The sequence below is a fragment of the Sugiyamaella lignohabitans genome, chromosome A, assembly GCF_001640025.1.
Source record: "Sugiyamaella lignohabitans strain CBS 10342 chromosome A, complete sequence".
Lineage (NCBI taxonomy): Eukaryota > Fungi > Ascomycota > Dipodascomycetes > Dipodascales > Trichomonascaceae > Sugiyamaella > Sugiyamaella lignohabitans.
This window is the reverse complement of record NC_031672.1, coordinates 5,248,246-5,268,094: the sequence shown is the minus strand read 5'-3', so window position 1 is coordinate 5,268,094 and position 19,849 is coordinate 5,248,246. Positions and strand designations below refer to the sequence as shown.

Sequence of the window (19,849 nt, the reverse complement as noted above, 5' to 3'; positions counted from 1 at the left end):
TATTATTATATCTTCGGTGTATTTAGGCCTCCCTCACCCCCAATTTTGTGTATTAATATTATGATGTCATGTAAACATTCATTCTAGCACCTTAAAACAGGGCCGAGCCCAGTCATAATGTCAACCAGATTGATTTTTAGAAATAGCAGATTCATAAAACTTTACAAGCTCCATAAGACAGACATTTTTAAAAACTAGAGTTTGATTTCATCACAAGAATAAAAAATAAATCAATTAATGCTTTCCCTTACAGAGTAACCTTGGATCGACCCTTGACAGCCTCGTGGGCAGTAAACTCAATCTCTTCACGTTCCGCTAGGCCCAACAAAGCCTTGAATCGCAAACCGATAGGTCTCACAAGTTCTTGGTTGGTGTGCTTAGTCCACAAGTTGATCTTGATACCAGCCTTACGAATACTAATAAATGCACCATTAATTTGTTCACTGTTAACATCTTCGTTATCCAGGGTACCGCCAATCATACCCAACAACACCTTTAACCAGGCCTCATCTACAGATATCGAGCGACGGCCACTTCGATATTGAAACATCCATTTACCACCCTTAGAATTACGAGGATCTTCCCACTCTGGTCGAACACCCTCACTGAAGAAGGAATAATCAGCCTTCATTGGCAATTCAGAAACTTTTGGAACAGAGTTATAGGCTCCCCAGAACTCCTCAACTGTAGAGACAGTGACAACTTTCTTGAGGAGGTTGTGCCATTCTTCGTTACCAGTCTGGGGCTTGGTATACCAAAGGGTCCACTGGTGGGTCAAGGGATGAACAACGCTAAAGTTTTCAATAGACTTGAAGACTGTATTGGTGACAGAGTCATCATTTTCAGACTCATTCTTCTCAGATTGAACAGTTTCGGTGCTAGTGATTGTGGGTTCGCTGCTCGGTTGCTCATCGACCTTGAGGTCGTTGATCTTCTCGCTTACTTCATCAACAGCCTTGTGAGTCTCTAATTCAGCCATTTTACGGACTTTTTTTTGAAAATCGTTTCTTCGACTTTTTGATTGTATTTTAATCTCAAGATCAAGCAATCAATAGCCTCTAAGTTCCAGTTTGCATCTACATATTTTCTCGTGATGAAGTAGCACACGACACTGCAGATATTTTCGAAGGCCGGGTAATATTCAGCCTCTCCCGCCGCGCTTCACTTTACTTTACCCCTGATGAGAATCCAGGGTCCAGTCTCGTTCCGCCGCCACCGTCTCCATTATAATATCGCTGTTCAGACACTTACTCTCAGATAGTTTCCATGCTGCTGAACTTGTTGATCACGAAGTTAGATCCTTTATAGTGTCTGGGTGTGAACGAACAGTTGGGGTCATTTCAGAAGCTTAAAGTAAGTTAGCTGATGTAGGTAATAGGAACAAAAATATAACATGAATTGCTTAAGACGGCAGAATGGGATACATAATATGAAAACATTTACAAGATTTTGGCATGATATGAGCGCCGAGTTCTATAGACAGTATAACCGACCCAGATTATGCCTTGAATCACAATGACGAGGACAAACAACACCCAAATGCTATAACCTCCTCGGTTGATAGCGGTATTCATAGTATCACTAAATGTACCTATGAGGTTAGATGTGTGATCATGCACCACCTTATCAATATTTTCTAGTTTCGCATGGATTCGATTCATTTCAGTCGAAAACTGCTGTTGCTGATCCGAATGACGAGATTGTATCGTCTTATCTTGAGACCGTGCCAGTTCTTGAAACATGGTCTCCATTCGATCTAGACGAAGCTCTATTCCAGTAAGCTTGTCGTGGATCTTATTTACAGCGTCAAGCTTGCTATGGTGTACAGTCAGTTCATGCGCTAATTCGGCTTTCAAAGATGATACAATAGAGTTTTTTAAATTTTCGAGCTGAGCACCAGTATCCAAGCCAGGGTTGCTCAAACTAGGAGCTGAAGTAGGAACTGTAGGACGTGAAGAGTGGGCGTTTTCACTGGGCGGGTGAGCATCATGACTATCATGACCCTTTTCATCAGAGTGATATGGCACAATGTGTTTTTCTAAGGAGCTGAGGAGGCCAGGGTAAACATTTAGCCCATGAATGATAAAGCTGTCCGGTTGAGGAATGCTCATGGCCGACACTCCATAGAAATAATCTTTAGGTAATACGACCTTGTCCGTTTGAAAGCACTTTTGACCATTAACATCAACAATCAAAGATCCTTTTCCATAACCAATTCGGATAATGAACCGTGATCCGGTGTTTCTGTAGTTTATTCTGCATAGAGAAAATGAACTCTCAGGTATATGAGACAGAGACTGATAACTAATAGATCCATCATTCAAATGTCCGCGAATAGAGCCTCGGTTATCAGGATTCTGGTCCTCATCCTCCTTGTTTGACCATCCCAGGGAATCTAGAGTTATTGCTAAACCATCCCAGAAATCCCGTGACCCATGAACGGGACCGGGCTCATTTGGCGTAGCAGCATACCACAGAGCTAACCCACCACCTGGGGCCACGGGTCCAGATACACTAATCGTGGCTTCTAAAGTCCATTCTTCATGTGGATTCTTATTTTTTGTCCAAAGAGCACTCTGCTCTCCATTGTTACTCAAGTGTGTCAATACCACAGCCGAGTCGGCGAATGTTGGTTGTCCTATGACATTCCATGCTGGAGTGAGTTAGTATACAACAACTAGGTTAGGGTCCATTTATAGTACAATAAGTGTGTTCATTTAACTTCTCATGACTATACATCATAACAGCGTAGCAATTGTGTCATTTCTATGAACTCACAAGGTGGTGCACCATTAAACGAAGGTGGGAACGATAGACTTGAGTCTGGGCTGGGATCTTGCTCGGCATGCACTGGCTTGACTCCGTAGCTAGCAAGAGAAATAGCAGCGGATAATAAGAGCTGATAAGGTCTCATTTATAAATTTTGATTTCACTGCCCTCGTCCAAATGTAAGCTTACTCTGGTCCCGGCAAGATGAAATTTGATTTGACTGCTAGTTACGGTCACTGGTTCACGACACGTCAATCACGCTGGTCGCACGACACCGTCTACTCCATGAAATATCCTAACCCACATTATATTATGTACGATTACTTTATTTAGATTTCAAATATTTCAACAGATGAGAACAAAATAAGACTTAGTATACAGAGAATGCGGATACATACAATTAAATCCGATCTCTGGGTAATTGAATGAAGGGCAAGATAGAGACTATATCTTTCTATAAGCCGCAGAACATTATCGGCATCTCAGTACATGTTAAAGTGCCTGTGAAGCAAGAAGAGGGGCAATTGATGTGATACATATTAAAGAGTCATAGCCACCATTCCACCCGTTTCATAAGTTTTTCGTAGATAAATTTCCTACTAAATTGTTCTCATTGATCTAGGATCCTGAGCTTATCAGATAGTTAATGGAATTATAGCCTATTTGTTAATTTGCTACCCCAGTCAAAGGTGGATGCGGCGCGCCGCATCGATTTTTTTTCATGCAGACTGAAATTGTGTATAATAGAACTTCAACACACCATTTATTGAGTACATCAGGAAATATAATTTACAATGTCATTTCTCGGACTAGGAGGTAACCCAAACGCTGCTGCCGGCGGTGTTAACAAGCTTAAGATCGATGCCGCTGAGGCCGAGCTTGATATGGTCAGTGACATGTTCAACCGCCTGGTCGATTCGTGCCACAGCAAATGCATTACTCAACAGTACCCCGAAGGTGCCCTCAACAAGGGTGAGAGCTTATGTTTGGACAGATGTGTTGCCAAGTACTTTGAAGTCAACACCAAGGTTGGTGAAGTAAGTTAAAAGTGGCGTTTGTGTTGAACCCAAACATGTCAGGCATAGAATGTGGTTCGGAATATATTAAGTGTTGGAGTGGGTACGAATCCAGCAAGCAGAATACTAACGATTATTAGCACATGCAAAAGTTGGGCAGCTCAGGTAACTTCATCGGACGATAGACGAAGTATGTCTAGAATATCTGATAATTGTAAATAGAGAAAGTGTTTTATTGCTATGTACATGAATGAATTAAATAAGTTAAAGTTCTCCAGAGTTGGAATGAAATAGGGATATGACGCTCGTTTTGTGAGTTTCTCTCGATTTGCTGGCAATATATTGTACACAGTGATGCTCGTAGCACTCTTCGAAATGCAAAAGAAATGGAGAATTACGATCAGTCCCTGCTGGTAGACCTCCACCTGTTATATGAATCAGAGTTTCAAAAGCCGAAGAATTTAGCGATTCTCATGCGCACTCCTTCAACACTATTAAGCTTTGGTCGGACATCGAGATAAAAACTAGGCATCTCTGGTATCAAGGGGTTGGGTTTGCCAGTATAGAAATCAATTACATACTCAACCTTAGTTCCACAGCGATCAATCATCCAGTCATGGCGATCAAAAGGTTTAGCGATACCAAACATCATATTCCAACGAGCAGTTGGCGTTAATTTTGAGGCATCTCCTTCAAAGCGTACAAGTTGAGGTCCTCCACAAGCCTCAGAACCTTGTCCCTCCTCCCATTTCAGGATTTCCATCCATGCTCGCTCATTGACTGCATTATGAATAGGAATAATTGTCTCCATGTCCTTAGCATTAGGGTCAAAATTCTTTCTTTTCATGGCATTAAAAAACTGTTGCTGAGATGGATATACCCAGTTTTTACCAGTGCCAGCTCTAGGAATACTTGAAACTTCCCGGTCCTGTGATAACCCACCATTAGTGGTGGCAGCTGTCTCAGAGTAGCTGTCAAGTCTATCTGAAGAACATGCATCAGGGGTTTTACTAGAGACACTAGTTGAACTGATTTTACTTGCATTCAAAAGTGCATTTCTAGCAGAGTGGTCCACTGGACATACTGCCTCAGTTTTCGTATCCGAGCCAGGATTATCATGGGTTGTGAGATTCAACTTGGCGTTAGCAGCAGAACCGGCAGCTTTAGCCTGATCCAGCCATGCCTGTCGAGAAGCATGGTCCACTGGACATTTATCTTCTCCATTCATTATCAACCAAAGCCGATGTTAATAAAAGTATGTAAATGCAATATTTAAGGAAGGCTGCTTCAACCGTCAAGTTCTGTTATCCAATCTCAAGAGACCGTTTTTCAGCAGCTTAGTAACCCGCGCAAGCGGACATGTCAATCATATGCGGCTCATGGAACTAGGAAGCTAATGATCTCGAGGTACTACCTATGTTGATGTTCTCAAATAGGGGCTCATAGTAGATGGTCATGGCACTTGATTCTAAGGCAGTCGCGTATTCCGCTCCTGGAAAAGCTCTACTTGCTGGTGGATATCTGGTTTTACTACCACAGTATTCGGCATATGTTGTGGCATTATCAGCTAGAATCCATGCTGTGGTTTCTGAGGAAGAAGAACGGGCTAATACTCACAAGAGGGTGACAATTGCAGCATACAGTCCTCAATTCAAAGATGGTGAATGGGTATATTCATTAGGAGATGGCTCCGACAAAAGTAGTCTATCGCCAGTCCTCACATCTGCTTATGGTAACAACCCTTTTCTAGAAGCCGCCATCAGAACTGTAGTTGCCTACTCACATGCCTCAGGCTCTAGAATGCTGAAAAAAAATGTCAGCATTAAGATATATTCTGATGATGCATACCACTCGCAAGATGATCGAGTTACTTCTCCCACTACTCAATCGCGTTTCCACTATCATCTAAACAGCATTCGCGATGTTCCAAAAACAGGACTTGGATCATCGGCCGCACTAACAACAGCTGTGATAGCAGCTTTATTTTCTTTCTATCTACCTGATCTGGACCCATTGGATCCTTCGAACTTGGATAAAGTTCATAATCTAGCACAATTAGCCCATTGTACAGCACAGAAGAAGGTTGGATCAGGCTTTGACATTGCTTCTGCTGTTTATGGATCTGTACAATACAGTCGGTTTGCAGCTGATATTATTAGCAACGAGTTGTTTGACCCAAACTCAGTCGAATCTGTTGACAAGTTTTCTAACCTTGTTAAAAATCTGGTTGAATCAGACTGGAAAATGACCCATATTCCTTCTTCACTACCTCCTGGACTTAGTCTCCTAATGGGCGATGTGAAGACAGGTTCAGAAACTCCAAAAATGGCCTCAATGGTACTGGATTGGCGTGAAAAGAATCCTGCTCGCGCAAATGAGGTCTGGACTTTATTAGATCAGAGTAATACTGCATTGGTTAACACACTCTACCAAATGTCGACTTTAGCTGAAAAGGATCCTCGATCTTATGCACAACTACTAGAGGCCGGAATTGAAGACTCCTCTCCAAATATTCTACACCAGCTTCGTGAAAACTTTTTAGAAATCCGAAAGTATTTGCGTATAATGACTATTGAGTCGCATGCACTTATAGAGCCACAGCCACAAACAGATCTGTTGGATAAATGCAATCAAATCCCTGGGGTCATTGGAGGAGTTGTTCCAGGGGCAGGTGGTTTTGATGCTATAAGTATCTTGGCTTTAGAAAGCAAGATACAGGATATAAAAGATTTCACAAGCAAATCGAAAGACAGCGAGTTCTCTGATCTTATCTGGCTTGATCTGAAAGAACAACGCATAGGTTTACAGAGAGAGTCTCTGTCTTTGTATAATAATCTTTGAATCATCTGTTGATTTTCATCTGTATATAAAATAGCAAAATAATATAAATAGGAAACAAAATAAAAAGTCTAGCATATAAATATATGGCGCCTAAGATCTTCTGGCGCCAATTAAATGGAAACAGCTGGGTTAGATATGTTATCATAACCCTGCTCCAATACCTGTTTAGCCTTCTCAAACTCAAGAATTGTACCCTCAAATGCACTATCGAGCTCTAAGTCCGTAGGGCGATTTGGAACCAGATCAGGATACTTCACACTAAGCTCCCTAGTGACAATATCCAAATTAGTACGTGATGAGTTTGGATGACGTACAAACAGGTTTATAATGGAATCAAATTGGCCGTCCAATCCACGGGATTCAAAACGAGCCTGAAATCCCTGCATCATGTCCAGTATAGCAGATTCTCCCATGACGCTTTTTTGAACGGTCTTATGATTATCGCCTCTTCCAAGAACACGAGGTGCGGTAATAGCATTCAATCTATTAACATCCGAGTGGTCAAATAGCAGACATATATATTTGACACTCGCTGAATACCTTGCCAATTGAGAGTTGATATCGAAGATGAGTTGGTCACGTTCTCGAGGTAAATGATTATTTCTTTCCGCATACACTACCAGCGGTGACGTACCATCCCTAGTAGAGCATTCATACTGGCTTTTCAAACTTCGCAAAATGGTTTGAATATAGAGACCTTTTCGGTCGCTTGCATCCAATGGTATATCATCGTTCTGAATAATTGGCCATCCATAAAGTCTATTGAGCGCCTTGCCTATTGTTGTCTTGCCACAACCAATGGTTGCTACTGGTACAACAACATAAATCTTTGGGATTTCAAGACTGGGTGATAATTCATCTGTTGGGGACGAAAATGATATAGGGTTAATGGGATCGATAGGAAAGTCGTCAGACAATTGCAAAAGATCCACTGAGCTCGCCATTTATTGAAAGCCAGACTTCAACTTATAAGTGAGCAGATAAATAAGACAAAAGGAATCCTGCAAATATATAATAATAGTAATATTCTTGCTCCTGTCCGTGTTATCCCGATAAATCGAACTATGGCGTGACAACTGTATCACAAAAAGGTTTAAAATTCTGTTAACGAAACTGTCGATAGAGACAAGACTGCCAAAATATTTTTGTTTATCTGGTGGTAATATCGATAAAGGTAAGAATATATCAGAAATAAAAAACACAGTTTATAGGTCAAAATGAGACTCGTACGATATTATTTTGATCGGCAGGATTTGGCAGCGGGGAAGCAGAGAGGAATTTGCCACACACACAAGCTTGAATGAAGCAGCTGCCACGTTCTTTCGATCTTTTATGTATCGCGTGAGACAGGTAAAGCCACAGCAAAAATATAATAGATGCTTCAGCTTCACATTTCTTATCTTGATCCCCTGCTTTGTGGGGTAACCTTCCCGCTCCAGATGTAAGATAAGCAGTTAGATAACAAAGTATGTCTTAATAGGTAGATTGTTACGCGGATCCATGCGAGTTCGGACCCGCTTACGGAAATCATACAATATAGAAAATCATACTAAAATCGGCATCCTGAGCATTAAGTGACACTTAGGGGTCTGATAAACAACATGGGAACTTGGTTAATCAGCAGCACAGTAAAGACGACGGTATTGACATAGATGGTTTAATGCAATAGGGCGACTATAGCCTATATTTATCAGATATATCATGATCTTGCCGGGATCATAGTTCTGTACGCAGATTATTTAGGGTCTGCTACTCAAATTCCTAAAACATATTGCGATACCTCAGTACTCAAAAAAAAGTGCTTAAGTTACGACTTTCACACGAAGACCCAAATTACAACATATCTGTCCATAAAATTTATAAGTAGCTCCTGAGGTTAAACACAGGATTACAACCTAACAGTCACTTTGATAATCAGCTAATTTCATCTAACTTTTAGCATCTCTTAGAACCAGGCCAATAAGATCATGAAAGAAATCTCACTGACCATGATATGTAGAGCCTGTGATCTGCAAAATATAAACATAACGCGAGATTATTAAGATTTATGATCATTCTCAAATGACACCACATATATTTCCTAGAATCTCCACTAGTGATATATTGTTCTATCTCGCTGATTGAAACAAAAATGTCATTAAGAAGCTCTAGCATGCCAGTAGATTATGCCCATCGCCTTCTTAACGAGAACACCCTTTCCTTTACCGACTATAGTAGAATGGCATTAGTATATTTAAAGGTCTTGCACTCCGGTATAGTGAGAATGGTAAATGTGCCAACTCTTCTATATCAAACGATTTTCATCTTGGGAGTAGTGGTCCTTTACGAATGTTTTATTTCCGCCATTGTCAAGGCTAAAAGCAAACCCGTTCTGTCAGATACCCATAATTTTCCAAAGGTGCCCGCAGAAGACCCAGACAACTCAGAGAGTAAACGTCGCAACTCCAAAATCCCTAGGCAGTATGAAGATATTATTGACAGCGAGGAGTATATCAAACCACAAACAAAGACAAAAAAAGACAAGTCACAAGGCCATAAAGCATCCTCAAAGTATTTGAACGGTCTGGAGTCTAGCCAAGACAACCCCTTAAAGCAACGAGGAAGAACAAGACATCCAGGCTGTTGCACGACATACCAATCTTTCCGTTATCCATTTATGAAGGGCCTATCAACGATTGCCGAGATATCTGAGTTTAATGAAAAAAACAGCTATCTTGCATGCCCTGATGAAAGTGACTGGATATCGTTAGACAACAAAAAAAACGACGATAATGATAACGACCCCGAACTGTCATATTATTTTCCACCGCCCCCAGCATCGACACCAGTAGGTTATGAGCCAGGAAAGTCTCCTTCCCCATCAATTAGCGTAGATGACAATGAATTTACAGAGGCTGAATGGGACACTTATTGGGAAACGGCCAACAGATTGAGCTCCTCACCCTCCACGTGTGCAACGTTAAATTCTGGTGACTCGTCGTCATATTACAATGCTAAGCGAAAGTTGCTAGCTAAGAAAATAGAACATCTCGATTTGAATAAGCTGGATGAGGCCATGAAGATCACTATACTGGATCGATTGCCTTTGGAACTAAGACAGACTGATTCGAAATATGGAAGCACTACATTCCGAGGCGATGTTTCTCCAGTCGAATCCCATCCCAAGATCCAAGCCAACGATTACTATTTAGAAAATGAGCACGAGAAATCAGCAAGTCATATTGAAGGGACTGCAAATTCAACAACCGAAGAGAGGCTCGGAATACCAATTAACAGTGAAGCTGCTGATGAGGCTAGTCCAATTGGGACAAACAAATATATCAACTTCCGGAATTTTCAGAAACGGCCAAATATACAAGCATTTGGTCTAGGGACATCCAGTAGTGCATACTTGCAAAGCAGATGTCGGAACAGACAGTATCGTTATAGAAGACACCCACATTACCATTATCATAATAGTAAACGAGGTGCTAATGCGCATAGAACTAAGCATCACACTTCCAGGCGTTATCAACGGCCCACGGAAAAATCTGCTACTTTAAATTCAGCAGAACCAGAAATTTCTCTGACAGGCTTTACTGACGATGGTCAAGATAAGAGTAGTGAGGGCACTAGCGCTGTAACAACAAGTTCCAGCCCGCCCACGACTGTTAACAACAGTGCTTCATCTCACAATAGCATTCCATCGCACTCTGTACATGGAGAAACGCCAATTGCAGACGCTGAGAAACAACGTCGTAAACTAGAAGCTTTTGCCAGTGTTCTGAAGCAGCAGTGTAAACAAGGTGCTGACTCCCCCTTCACGACTCGGTACGGCGTTGGAGGTTCTAAACATAAACTGCATAGTTTCCGACGGTGGAACAAATTTTACTGGTATAGAAAGCTGTGGTTAAAAATGAAAGGCACCAAGCGAAAATCGGAAATAAACTAAATAGAATTTGTCATACATCGTTGTTTAGGAGTAAATTAATTTGAATATGAAGTGGCATGTGTTGTACGGAATACATGGGCAAATATTAGTCCGGTTCCGAATACAATGTCTTCGGTACGGTCGCCGGTCAATTCTTCTGCCGTTTCGGTTTATAGCTCCAAACACTATCAAACTGTCACCAGATGCTTATTTTTCGGCTTCCGGAAGATTAGGATACCGGGCAAGCGACGGCGTTGATCTTGATGGCTTCTGTGTCTCGTATAGGTGCGGCGCAACGGTTTAATAGCTTAATACAAGCATGTGCCCACAGTCCCTTGCATACGATAGTTTTTGTGACTCGGATTGGGATGCATTCATATTATTAACAATCTGACATGACCCGCGGCCGCAAATTAGATCAGAATCTAGATTCTGGCTTAACGTGGCGCAGGTCCACAATTTGCTGCGTGCAGCCGCCAATTTCTCCGACTTAGAGTACGCAATTCTTGGCGGGCTAAGAGTTGGGGCCATCTGAGTCGGCCCATCACTTTTAAGCATCACATCAAAGTTGGTAACCCTTACCTACGCCAATTCAGCTACTAGAAAAAGCAACAAATAGGACACCACTATATAAGTCACTTCTTCGCTCGTGATTCTAATATGTCTCTTGCAAAACAACTACTCACTAACAGTTATTCAAAACAGCCAATTGGGGTTTTCTTAATACAATCGATCGGTAATAGTTTTCGTCATTCCCGCTCAATATCTACGAATACTTGTATTAGGCAGTGCATAAGTACTACATTATTGTTATCATCAGTATCATCTAAACATACATCACGAGCTTTAATTCAAACAAACATTAACAAATCGGTTATATCTCGAAAAATGTCTTCTGCTACTTCCTTCTACGATCTCAAACCAGCTGACAAGTCAGGTGAATCTTTCGATTTTTCTACTCTCAAAGGAAAGGTCGTGCTTATTGTCAATGTCGCGTCCAAGTGTGGTTTCACCCCTCAATACAAGGGATTGGAGGAGCTGAATAAAAAGTATGGTGACAAGGGCCTTGCAATTCTTGGTTTTCCCTGCAATCAATTCGGTCACCAGGAGCCCGGCACTCAGGAAGAAATTTCTAGTTTCTGTCAATTGAACTATGGCGTTACTTTCCCAGTGTTGAAGAAGATCGATGTTAACGGTGATAACGCTGACCCTGTCTACAAGTTCCTCAAAGACCAAAAGGCTGGTCTTCTTGGATTCCGCGGTATCAAGTGGAACTTTGAAAAATTCCTTATTGATAGTGATGGAAAGGTCGTTGGCAGATGGGCTTCTACCACTTCTCCAGCTTCTCTCTCTTCTGAAATTGAAAAGTATCTTTCCAAGGCTGGAAACAAATTGTAATGTTTTATTGATGCTACGCAACCACGTAAATCCATGCTCAAGCTTGAGATATTCGTTTATAATAATTAATTAATTTGATTAATTTCCATACCTAATGTTTCTCATGATATATATAGACCTAGCGAATTATATTAGACTAACCGCAGCTAATAGAGTCGAGTGGTATCTCTTTTATTTCTTACTCTTCTTATTCGAAGCGACTTTCTTCTTCTTCGCTGATTCAGACTTGGATGCAGGCTTGGATGCAGGTTCAGCCTTTCTCTTCTTGGTACTGGCCTCTTCAAACTCCCTAGCAATACTAGATAGAATGGTTGTACATCTTCGACTAAGTTCCATTGGAGTCCGCGATAAGAAAAACCAGTCAAACCTAAACATAGGAGACTCCCGAATAGCATCACGAATCATCTCATAAAGATTTTCGGCGTCCAGGCCGAATCGGTATAATTGAACTGCTAGAAATCGATCCTCATCCTCTGAATACATTTTGCGGCCATGTCCAATCGATACAGGGAACTCCATTTGTTGGAGAGGTGCTCGATACGATTCCACCTTCTGTTTCAGTAGCTCCATCTGGTGCAAAACCTTTTGTGCCTTCTCTTCACCTGCTTCGATTTGTGCGATATACCTGTCATACCCGTCAATCTCAGTATATCTTCTCCAAAAAGTATCAGAATATCTGGCAACTTCATCGGCATCTTTTTCTTCAAATTCGCTAGCAATTGCAGCGACATTGTCTCTACCGTACTTCGCATTTAATTGAATAAAATGGTGGAAGTCTCGCTTTGTCCAGGTAGAGAACCCTTCCTGTGACAGCAGCTGCTTTTCTTCCACCTCTTCTTCAGTCAATGGTTCAGCGTCATCAATTTCAGATTGTTCCAGATCTCGTTCAGCTTCGCGATCCTCCAATGTTTCTTCTGGTCCATCCGCAAGAGGCACTTTGTAGCCGATTTGTTTACGATAATAGCTGGTTTCTCTTTCTTGGAGGTCCACTAGTCGAGGTGGATAAAATTGGTAATCTTGGATATTCAACTGCTTTGGTGCTTTAGGAGCTTGTGGTTTGGAAGGCTTTTCATCTTTCTTGTTACCAGCTTGGTTCATCACATCTTTGTAATATCCATCGATAGAATAGTTTTCTTTTCGTTCTCTCTTTCCGGGGTTAATCCAGAACGCACCAGGATTCAACGCAGGCTTCTTCTCCACCTTACTAAAGTCGGTTCCGTTCCATTGATAAGCCGACGAGTCATCATTAAACCTCTGCAGTTCGTCCAAACCCAGCTTGGAGAATTTAGAATTTAATGCTTGGGTTCGTTGTTGGCCCTTATCTAGGATTGAGTCCAAATCGTCATCAAACCCTCCTTCACCCGCTGATTCTCCGAGTTTACGCTTAAACACATCCTCGGCGCCGAATTGGACATAATTGAGTAAATCTTGTTGAGTGGGTCCACCTGTAGCAGTACTAGCTTGAGCACGGCCTTGTTGAATAACCAATTGATCGAGTCGCAATTTCTGAGCAGCTCTTTCGAGCACCTTTTCTTCAATGGCATTCTCAGTAACAAATCGATATACATAAACTTGCTTCGTTTGTCCAATACGATGAGCTCTATCCATGGCTTGTAAATCAGCTTGAGGGTTCCAGTCGGAATCGTACAATACCACAATGTCAGCAGTTGTCAAGTTAATTCCCAAACCACCTGCACGAGTAGTCAGCAAGAACAAGAATTTTTCCGATCCAGGCTTATTGTACTCATCAATGGCAGTAATACGATCTTCATGGGCAGTTGAACCGTCAATACGACAGTATTGATGACCCCGAAACAGTGAGTAATCCTCAAGAATATCCAACATACGACTCATTTGGGAAAAAATCAGTACCCTAGATCCTTGATCCTTGGCTCGTTGTAATAGTTTGTCAAGGATAGCCATTTTACCAGAATTAAATATCAGGTGCTCATCAGTGGTATAAGGAGGACCAGGTTCCGCACCTTCGAATAAATAAGGGTGATTACAACACTTTCTCAATTGCATAACAATATTTAAAAGTCTTGTCTTACCTTCCCTTTTGCCGATAGCTCCATTAACAGCCTCGATATCTTTCTCGAGGATTTTTCTGTACCACTTAACCTGCATGTCTGACATACCTAGATAAAGATTTACCTCTTTCTTTGGTAGTAAAGATGTCTCGACATCTGATTTAATTCTTCGTAATAAAAATGGTCTTAACACCTTGTGAAGTTGTTTGACAACAGCATCTTTATTTGCCTGTTGTTCTTCTTCACCCTGTACCTGGCCCTCTTTTTGACCACCTTGCCCTTCGAACCATTCATCGAAAACCTTACTGTCCGAAAACACATCAGGAAGTATGAAATTGAGAAGTGCCCATAATTCATGTAAATTATTTTGTAGGGGCGTTCCTGTGACCAAAAGTCTGTTTCTAGAGTTGAATACTCGAATTATTTGTGAAAGCATGGACTCCTCGTTTTTGATTCTGTGGGCTTCATCAATGATAATATACTCCCAAGCGAACTTTTTTAGTTGACCCTTTTCTCTCAAAACCATCTCATAAGAAGTGATACACACATCAAAGTCACAAGTCAAGAGTCGATCATTAATAAGTCGAGCTCTACTTTCTTTGTCACCTTGTAAAACCAACGTGCTGACTTCTGGCGTCCACTTGGCAAACTCACGTTGCCAGTTATCCAAGGTGGACTTTGGAACAATAACAATATGAGGGCCAGCAATACCCTTGATGTAACGCAGATATCCTAGAAAAGACACAGTTTGTAGAGTCTTACCGAGACCCATCTCATCAGCCAGAATACCAGAAATATTGTTCTCATATAAACTTATCATCCAGTTTAGACCCTGAACCTGATATTCACGCATCTGACCATGAATGTAACCAGGAGATTCCGTGAAAATTGTTGATTCGGATTCTTCCTGTTCATCAATTAACAGCTCGGCATCCTCTTCCTTCTCAGTCTTTCTATGTCTATGGTCGGTTACAGCAGCTCCATTTTTGCTTCCTTTTAGTTTTTTATCGTCCAAGTCAATATCCACTTCTTTGAGCAACTTTTTAAACTCGGGATCAGACTTAGCTCGAGCATCAATAAAGTGCTTGAACAGATCGGTCAAACCAATCAAATATTTAAATCTTTTCGCAGAATCAGAAACCTTTCTCTTATTTAAGTTTTCTTGTTGCTCGAGGAAATAGTTTTTTCGTTGCTGATTGATTTCATGTTTAGTAAGCTCAATAGGCACTGGCGTAGCTGAGGCCTGTCATTGGTTAGTACAAGTGCAAGTACACGTCGCAAGGCAGGTAACCGCAACTTTCGGCTTCCTTTCTCTTTTCTCGTGCCCTCACTATCACAACCAAACGGTTGCTAAAATTCCCATATTAAACCATTTAAACGATGAAATGATTCACCTGGGAAGTTTACTACTTACGCCTGGGGTTCGCGCCCGTGATGGGGCCAGAGAGTTGGCACCTGATGGTACCACTGATGAAGCTACTGATGAAGGTTCAGTCTTAATGCTTTCTTCAACTCCCTTCACACTAGTGGTCCCATTTGATTCGGTCTCAGTAGTCATTATTGTGTAATAGCTGCGAACCGTCTTCTTTAATGGATTACGCGATTTGAATAAAAGGCGAAGCTGACAAGAGAGCAAAATGAAATTTCTGGGTTGGGATATGCACCACCAAGAATCGACACTTTTATGCGTGTATTAAACGCGCCTCGTCAGAGATCAATCTATGGTCTGCCGCAATCGCGCTCCGAACGGCTTCGGTCTAGAAAGCCCGATATCCAATGTAGGAAGGCAGCGCAAATGGATCAAGGACAAGGTTCCTGACCATAGAAAGCATTGAACCGCTTGTGAACTTTGGCTTTAGTCTTTATTATACAGTCTATCCTAGTTTTGTAGTATAATCTCTCTCGAAACCCATCGACTCGTCATCGATATCACCGTCACGAATCATTCTAGAGATGTTAGTATCAAAATGTCTACATAAAACAGTTTGCACCCAAGTTAACATTAAGTGTACTTGTACTTACCGTGCATCTAAATGTGACAGTTTGGATAAGACGCTTTCCGTTGGAGGAGGAGGTGCTGCCTGTTCTGTCACTGTTGGGATCATAAATTCATTATCGCAATGTGGACAAAAGGAATCTGCTTCATCAAAATCACTTAAATCCTAGGTTTGTTAATATGTCTCTTCCTCTTCCTCTAACGCGCTTATACATCTCAGCTTTTCTGGGAAGACAGTCAATGACCTACCTTTCTAAAAGCCTTTCTGCATTTTTTGCAAATCAGGGCCATCTCAATTGTTTTACGAAGTGGGTGGTCCTCATTTTCGGAATGACCTATTTAATTGTTAATGGATCACACCCCACGAGTATCAGCGGGACGTGGCTGAATAATAAACTTACATTGAGGACAGTCATACCACTTTTTACAGCACTTGATCTGTTAGTCTTATCATTGGCTACTCCAGTCTTTCTATCACATACCTGTGTCCTCACAGAAACCTGTACGTTTAATATGTGTTTACACATCTTTTATGATTCAGGGGGTGACCACGGAGAAGAGATCAGGCTGATTTTCACCTATCTACGCGTCAACAATAGCGCCGCATGAAGCACTATTTTAGGAGTCCCTGCATATCAATTAAAGATTACCCGGACTGAATATATACAGGAGATCTTAGGCTCTTGCAGATTGATTCATAATCACCTGTCGGCTTGCTTACCGATAAAAAAAGAAGTCATAACTAAAAGACTAATAAGTGCTCGATAGCTCAACTATTTCCTATTTATTCGGCCAACTATCAATTTGGCGGTTTGAGTTTCAAAAATCGTACTTCCTATTTATTCAAAAATACGCCTTGAAACAGTATTTGAAGCTATTGTTCAATGCCGGCTCTAGTTCAAGCACCGCCTGTTACGCATTTAAATGCGCCAGAGCCCGAACACTGTCCAGGTACAGAGTCAGAGCAGGCTGGAAATGCTGATGCTTGCCAAGGATGTCCTAACCAAGCCATTTGTCAGTCTGCTCCTAAGGGTCCAGATGAAGATATCCCTCTTATAAATGACCGAATGTCTGGTGTCAAGCATAAAATTCTCGTCCTCTCTGGCAAAGGAGGAGTTGGAAAATCTACTTTCACATCTATGCTTGGATGGGCTTTTTCGAGTGACCCTGACACAGAGGTTGGTGTTATGGATTTAGATATTTGTGGACCTTCTATGCCAAGGATGATGGGTGCAAATGGCCAACAAATTCACTCATCCAGTAATGGTTGGTCACCTATCTATGTCAGCGATAACCTCGGAATGATGAGTATAGGATTTATGCTTCCCAATGAAGATGATGCTATTATTTGGAGAGGTGCTAAGAAAAATGGACTGATAAAACAGTTTCTAAAGGATGTGGACTGGGGCAACGTCGATTATATGATTGTTGATACTCCACCTGGAACCAGTGATGAGCATATTAGTATAAACCAATATTTAAAAAGTGCTGGCGATGGTATCGATGGTGCAGTAGTTGTTACAACAGCACAAGAAGTTGCTCTTTTGGATGTTAGAAAGGAGATTGACTTCTGTCGAAAAGCAGGTATTAAAGTACTTGGTTTGGTGGAGAATATGTCTGGATTCGTTTGTCCTAACTGTAAAGGAGAGTCATTTATCTTTGCACCTACAACAGGAGGTGGAGAGGCACTTGCCAAAGAGATGGGGGTACCATTCCTTGGCAAAGTGCCTTTAGACCCTAGAATCGGCAAGTCTTGCGATCTGGGTGAAAGCTTCCTTGACTTGTATCCAGACTCGCCTGCTTCGACTGCTATTTTAGACATAATATCTGAAATTAGAGAGGCAGTAGAAGGAAATTAATAGAGCATATCAGGTAAAAAAAAAATAGCATCCAATCTTTGACACCAAGGACGGCAAATCGTATTTATAAATGCAATTGTATTATTAACAATTAATAAATAATTCTGAGAGAATTAGCTATTCTCAGAAACCACACCTGGAGGAGATAGTTCGTATTCCACTAACTTATTGTTGTGGTGTCTAATCTGAGAATCAACTGGTTGATGGCTGGAGTGATAATTTCCTGTTGACCCAGATATATCTGGATATTATCGATCAGTATTGAAATACGACTATCATTTGAGAAATCATGTTCTATGGGCCCGCAGAGCGCATTGCACAAGATCAACAGCTTCCTTAAATAGGTTCTCATCTTCATATCACCTATAAATGAATGTAAGTAAATATTTTTAATGATCTTTTCATGACATGCTGTGATTGTCTGGGGGTCAACCTGTTGGTTTTCTGCTCCAACTGCAATGGTTGTCAGAAGTTCATCGAAATTGGGATCTACGACATTAGATTGAAGATAATTCCAAAAATTATCAAGAAACACTTTGGCTTTGCTAGCAATCGGGGCTCGCGAAGCGCGATTTGGATCGTTTCGAAATTCCTTCCATAAATCTTTCAAGTTCCGGATCGTATTCTTGATCGCCATGAAGTAGGAAAACAACGCACCGTATAGCTCTGATTCTCGCTCTGTAACGAGAATATAGAGAGGCCAGTCTATTTTAATGCTCAATTTGCATCGAAGACCAAGTAATAGGTCATCAAACTGCCCAGAATGTGCAGATTGTCTCGATTCATCCACAATATTGTAGGAGACTAATCTGGAAGTAATTTCGTAAAGGTCACGATCAGACTGCGAGGAACTGTCTTCAGTGAACTCTGCTAAAGCACGTCTAAATATACGTCCAGAATCAAAGCTGAGTGCTTCAAAATTTGCAGTTGTTCCTTTACTTCTCTCAAGCTCTATGTTGGAAAGAAAGCAATCTGTAAACTCAAAGGACCCTGCTAGGGCTATTCGTCGTAATAGGGCAAACAGCTGTTGGATATTGGGTATTGGTAACATGTTTTTGACAATGTTCTTGAATACAGATGTCTTAATAGCTGCAATTTTGCGATGAAACTCATTTTCAGATATTGGTAGCTTTGTCGAGAACAGTAGTTTACTGTGCTCGGCTATAGTATCAAGATCGAAAGAGGCCTTACCATCAACACCTCGACTGATATTTTGGCTGAAAGCTTTCATCTGGAACAAGCATTGTCCAATAATAAACACATTGTTTCCAATGGTGGAATTCATAAATGCACTTGGCATGAATGATTCGCGAAGGATAAATTGGCTACTGTGCTGTTGAGGGGTGTCGGTTGTTGCAACACGTGCAATCATAAACTCCATTGCCGACTTACGTGGGAGACGCCCATATAATATCCATGAACTAACTTGAGCCAGCCAAGTCCGCTCGACAGATATCAGACAATTATGAACCAGTTCCTTCAAGTCTTCATAGCCAACTGCTTCATCCTTTCGTAATTTGTCTATAAGCTCATGTGGATAAGGCTGTCTTCGTTCAGCTCGATCACTTTGGGGTGGCATCTTTGTTATGAATTCTAACAGAGTGCGCGAGTATATGAATCTCCGTTCCCACTTTCTTACAGTTTCTGCCGCAATCTTGGAAAGGGCGACTTGATGTTCTCCACCAACATAGGCAGAATCTCTATTCAATATCTTCGCTTCTATATCAACCAGGCATTGCTTGAAAGGACGGAGTAATTCTTTATCAATAGTAGTAGCTATGGCATTACTTGCGGAGGAATATGGCCCAGGAAAAAGGCTGGCGGCAATTTCACGATCTGCCAAGGGCAGGTCCATATATGAATTTTGAATGATACGAATATGGTCACCCACAGATCTGTGCAGTTGCCCGAACTTCGCAATTTGTGCAACCAACACACGTTCTGACGGATGAAGCAGGTCAGAGGACAAGCTATCATCCGTTATTATGGACGACTTAAATCCAGCTAGAACAAGTAAAAGTTCATGAAGC

The 19,849-nt window shown here is 41.4% G+C and overlaps 9 protein-coding genes across 9 annotated transcripts; 4 read left to right on the top strand and 5 right to left on the bottom strand.

Moving 5' to 3' along the window:
- Positions 1 to 247: 247 nt before the first annotated feature.
- CDC33 (translation initiation factor eIF4E) lies at positions 248 to 979 on the bottom strand (the record flags this gene model as incomplete). Its single annotated transcript, XM_018878629.1, has 1 exon — positions 248 to 979. One exon carries the CDS (start codon positions 977 to 979, stop codon positions 248 to 250), a length of 732 nt encoding a protein of 243 aa, XP_018735913.1.
- Positions 980 to 3,563: 2,584 nt separating this feature from the next.
- Positions 3,564 to 3,815, top strand: TIM10 (protein transporter TIM10; the record flags this gene model as incomplete). Its single annotated transcript, XM_018878628.1, has 1 exon — positions 3,564 to 3,815. One exon carries the CDS (start codon positions 3,564 to 3,566, stop codon positions 3,813 to 3,815), a length of 252 nt encoding a protein of 83 aa, XP_018735912.1.
- Positions 3,816 to 4,230: 415 nt separating this feature from the next.
- On the bottom strand, positions 4,231 to 5,013 carry CYT2 (cytochrome c1 heme lyase CYT2; the record flags this gene model as incomplete). The annotated part of the gene is made up of 1 exon (XM_018878627.1): positions 4,231 to 5,013. One exon carries the CDS (start codon positions 5,011 to 5,013, stop codon positions 4,231 to 4,233), a length of 783 nt encoding a protein of 260 aa, XP_018735911.1.
- Positions 5,014 to 5,234: 221 nt separating this feature from the next.
- Positions 5,235 to 6,626, top strand: ERG8 (phosphomevalonate kinase; the record flags this gene model as incomplete). Its single annotated transcript, XM_018878626.1, has 1 exon — positions 5,235 to 6,626. The coding sequence occupies one exon, from the start codon at positions 5,235 to 5,237 to the stop codon at positions 6,624 to 6,626; it is 1,392 nt and encodes a 463-aa protein (XP_018735910.1).
- Positions 6,627 to 6,736: 110 nt separating this feature from the next.
- TRL1 (tRNA ligase) lies at positions 6,737 to 7,570 on the bottom strand (the record flags this gene model as incomplete). Its single annotated transcript, XM_018878625.1, has 1 exon — positions 6,737 to 7,570. The coding sequence occupies one exon, from the start codon at positions 7,568 to 7,570 to the stop codon at positions 6,737 to 6,739; it is 834 nt and encodes a 277-aa protein (XP_018735909.1).
- A 3,854-nt stretch (positions 7,571 to 11,424) lies between these two features.
- Positions 11,425 to 11,934, top strand: GPX2 (glutathione peroxidase GPX2; the record flags this gene model as incomplete). Its single annotated transcript, XM_018878624.1, has 1 exon — positions 11,425 to 11,934. The coding sequence occupies one exon, from the start codon at positions 11,425 to 11,427 to the stop codon at positions 11,932 to 11,934; it is 510 nt and encodes a 169-aa protein (XP_018735908.1).
- Positions 11,935 to 12,105: 171 nt separating this feature from the next.
- Positions 12,106 to 14,817, bottom strand: ISW2 (Isw2p; the record flags this gene model as incomplete). The annotated part of the gene is made up of 1 exon (XM_018878623.1): positions 12,106 to 14,817. One exon carries the CDS (start codon positions 14,815 to 14,817, stop codon positions 12,106 to 12,108), a length of 2,712 nt encoding a protein of 903 aa, XP_018735907.1.
- A 2,027-nt stretch (positions 14,818 to 16,844) lies between these two features.
- NBP35 (Nbp35p) lies at positions 16,845 to 17,819 on the top strand (the record flags this gene model as incomplete). The annotated part of the gene is made up of 1 exon (XM_018878622.1): positions 16,845 to 17,819. One exon carries the CDS (start codon positions 16,845 to 16,847, stop codon positions 17,817 to 17,819), a length of 975 nt encoding a protein of 324 aa, XP_018735906.1.
- A 160-nt stretch (positions 17,820 to 17,979) lies between these two features.
- On the bottom strand, positions 17,980 to 19,674 carry AWJ20_1719 (uncharacterized protein; the record flags this gene model as incomplete). Its single annotated transcript, XM_018878620.1, has 1 exon — positions 17,980 to 19,674. The coding sequence occupies one exon, from the start codon at positions 19,672 to 19,674 to the stop codon at positions 17,980 to 17,982; it is 1,695 nt and encodes a 564-aa protein (XP_018735905.1).
- Between the last annotated feature and the right edge of the window lie 175 nt (positions 19,675 to 19,849).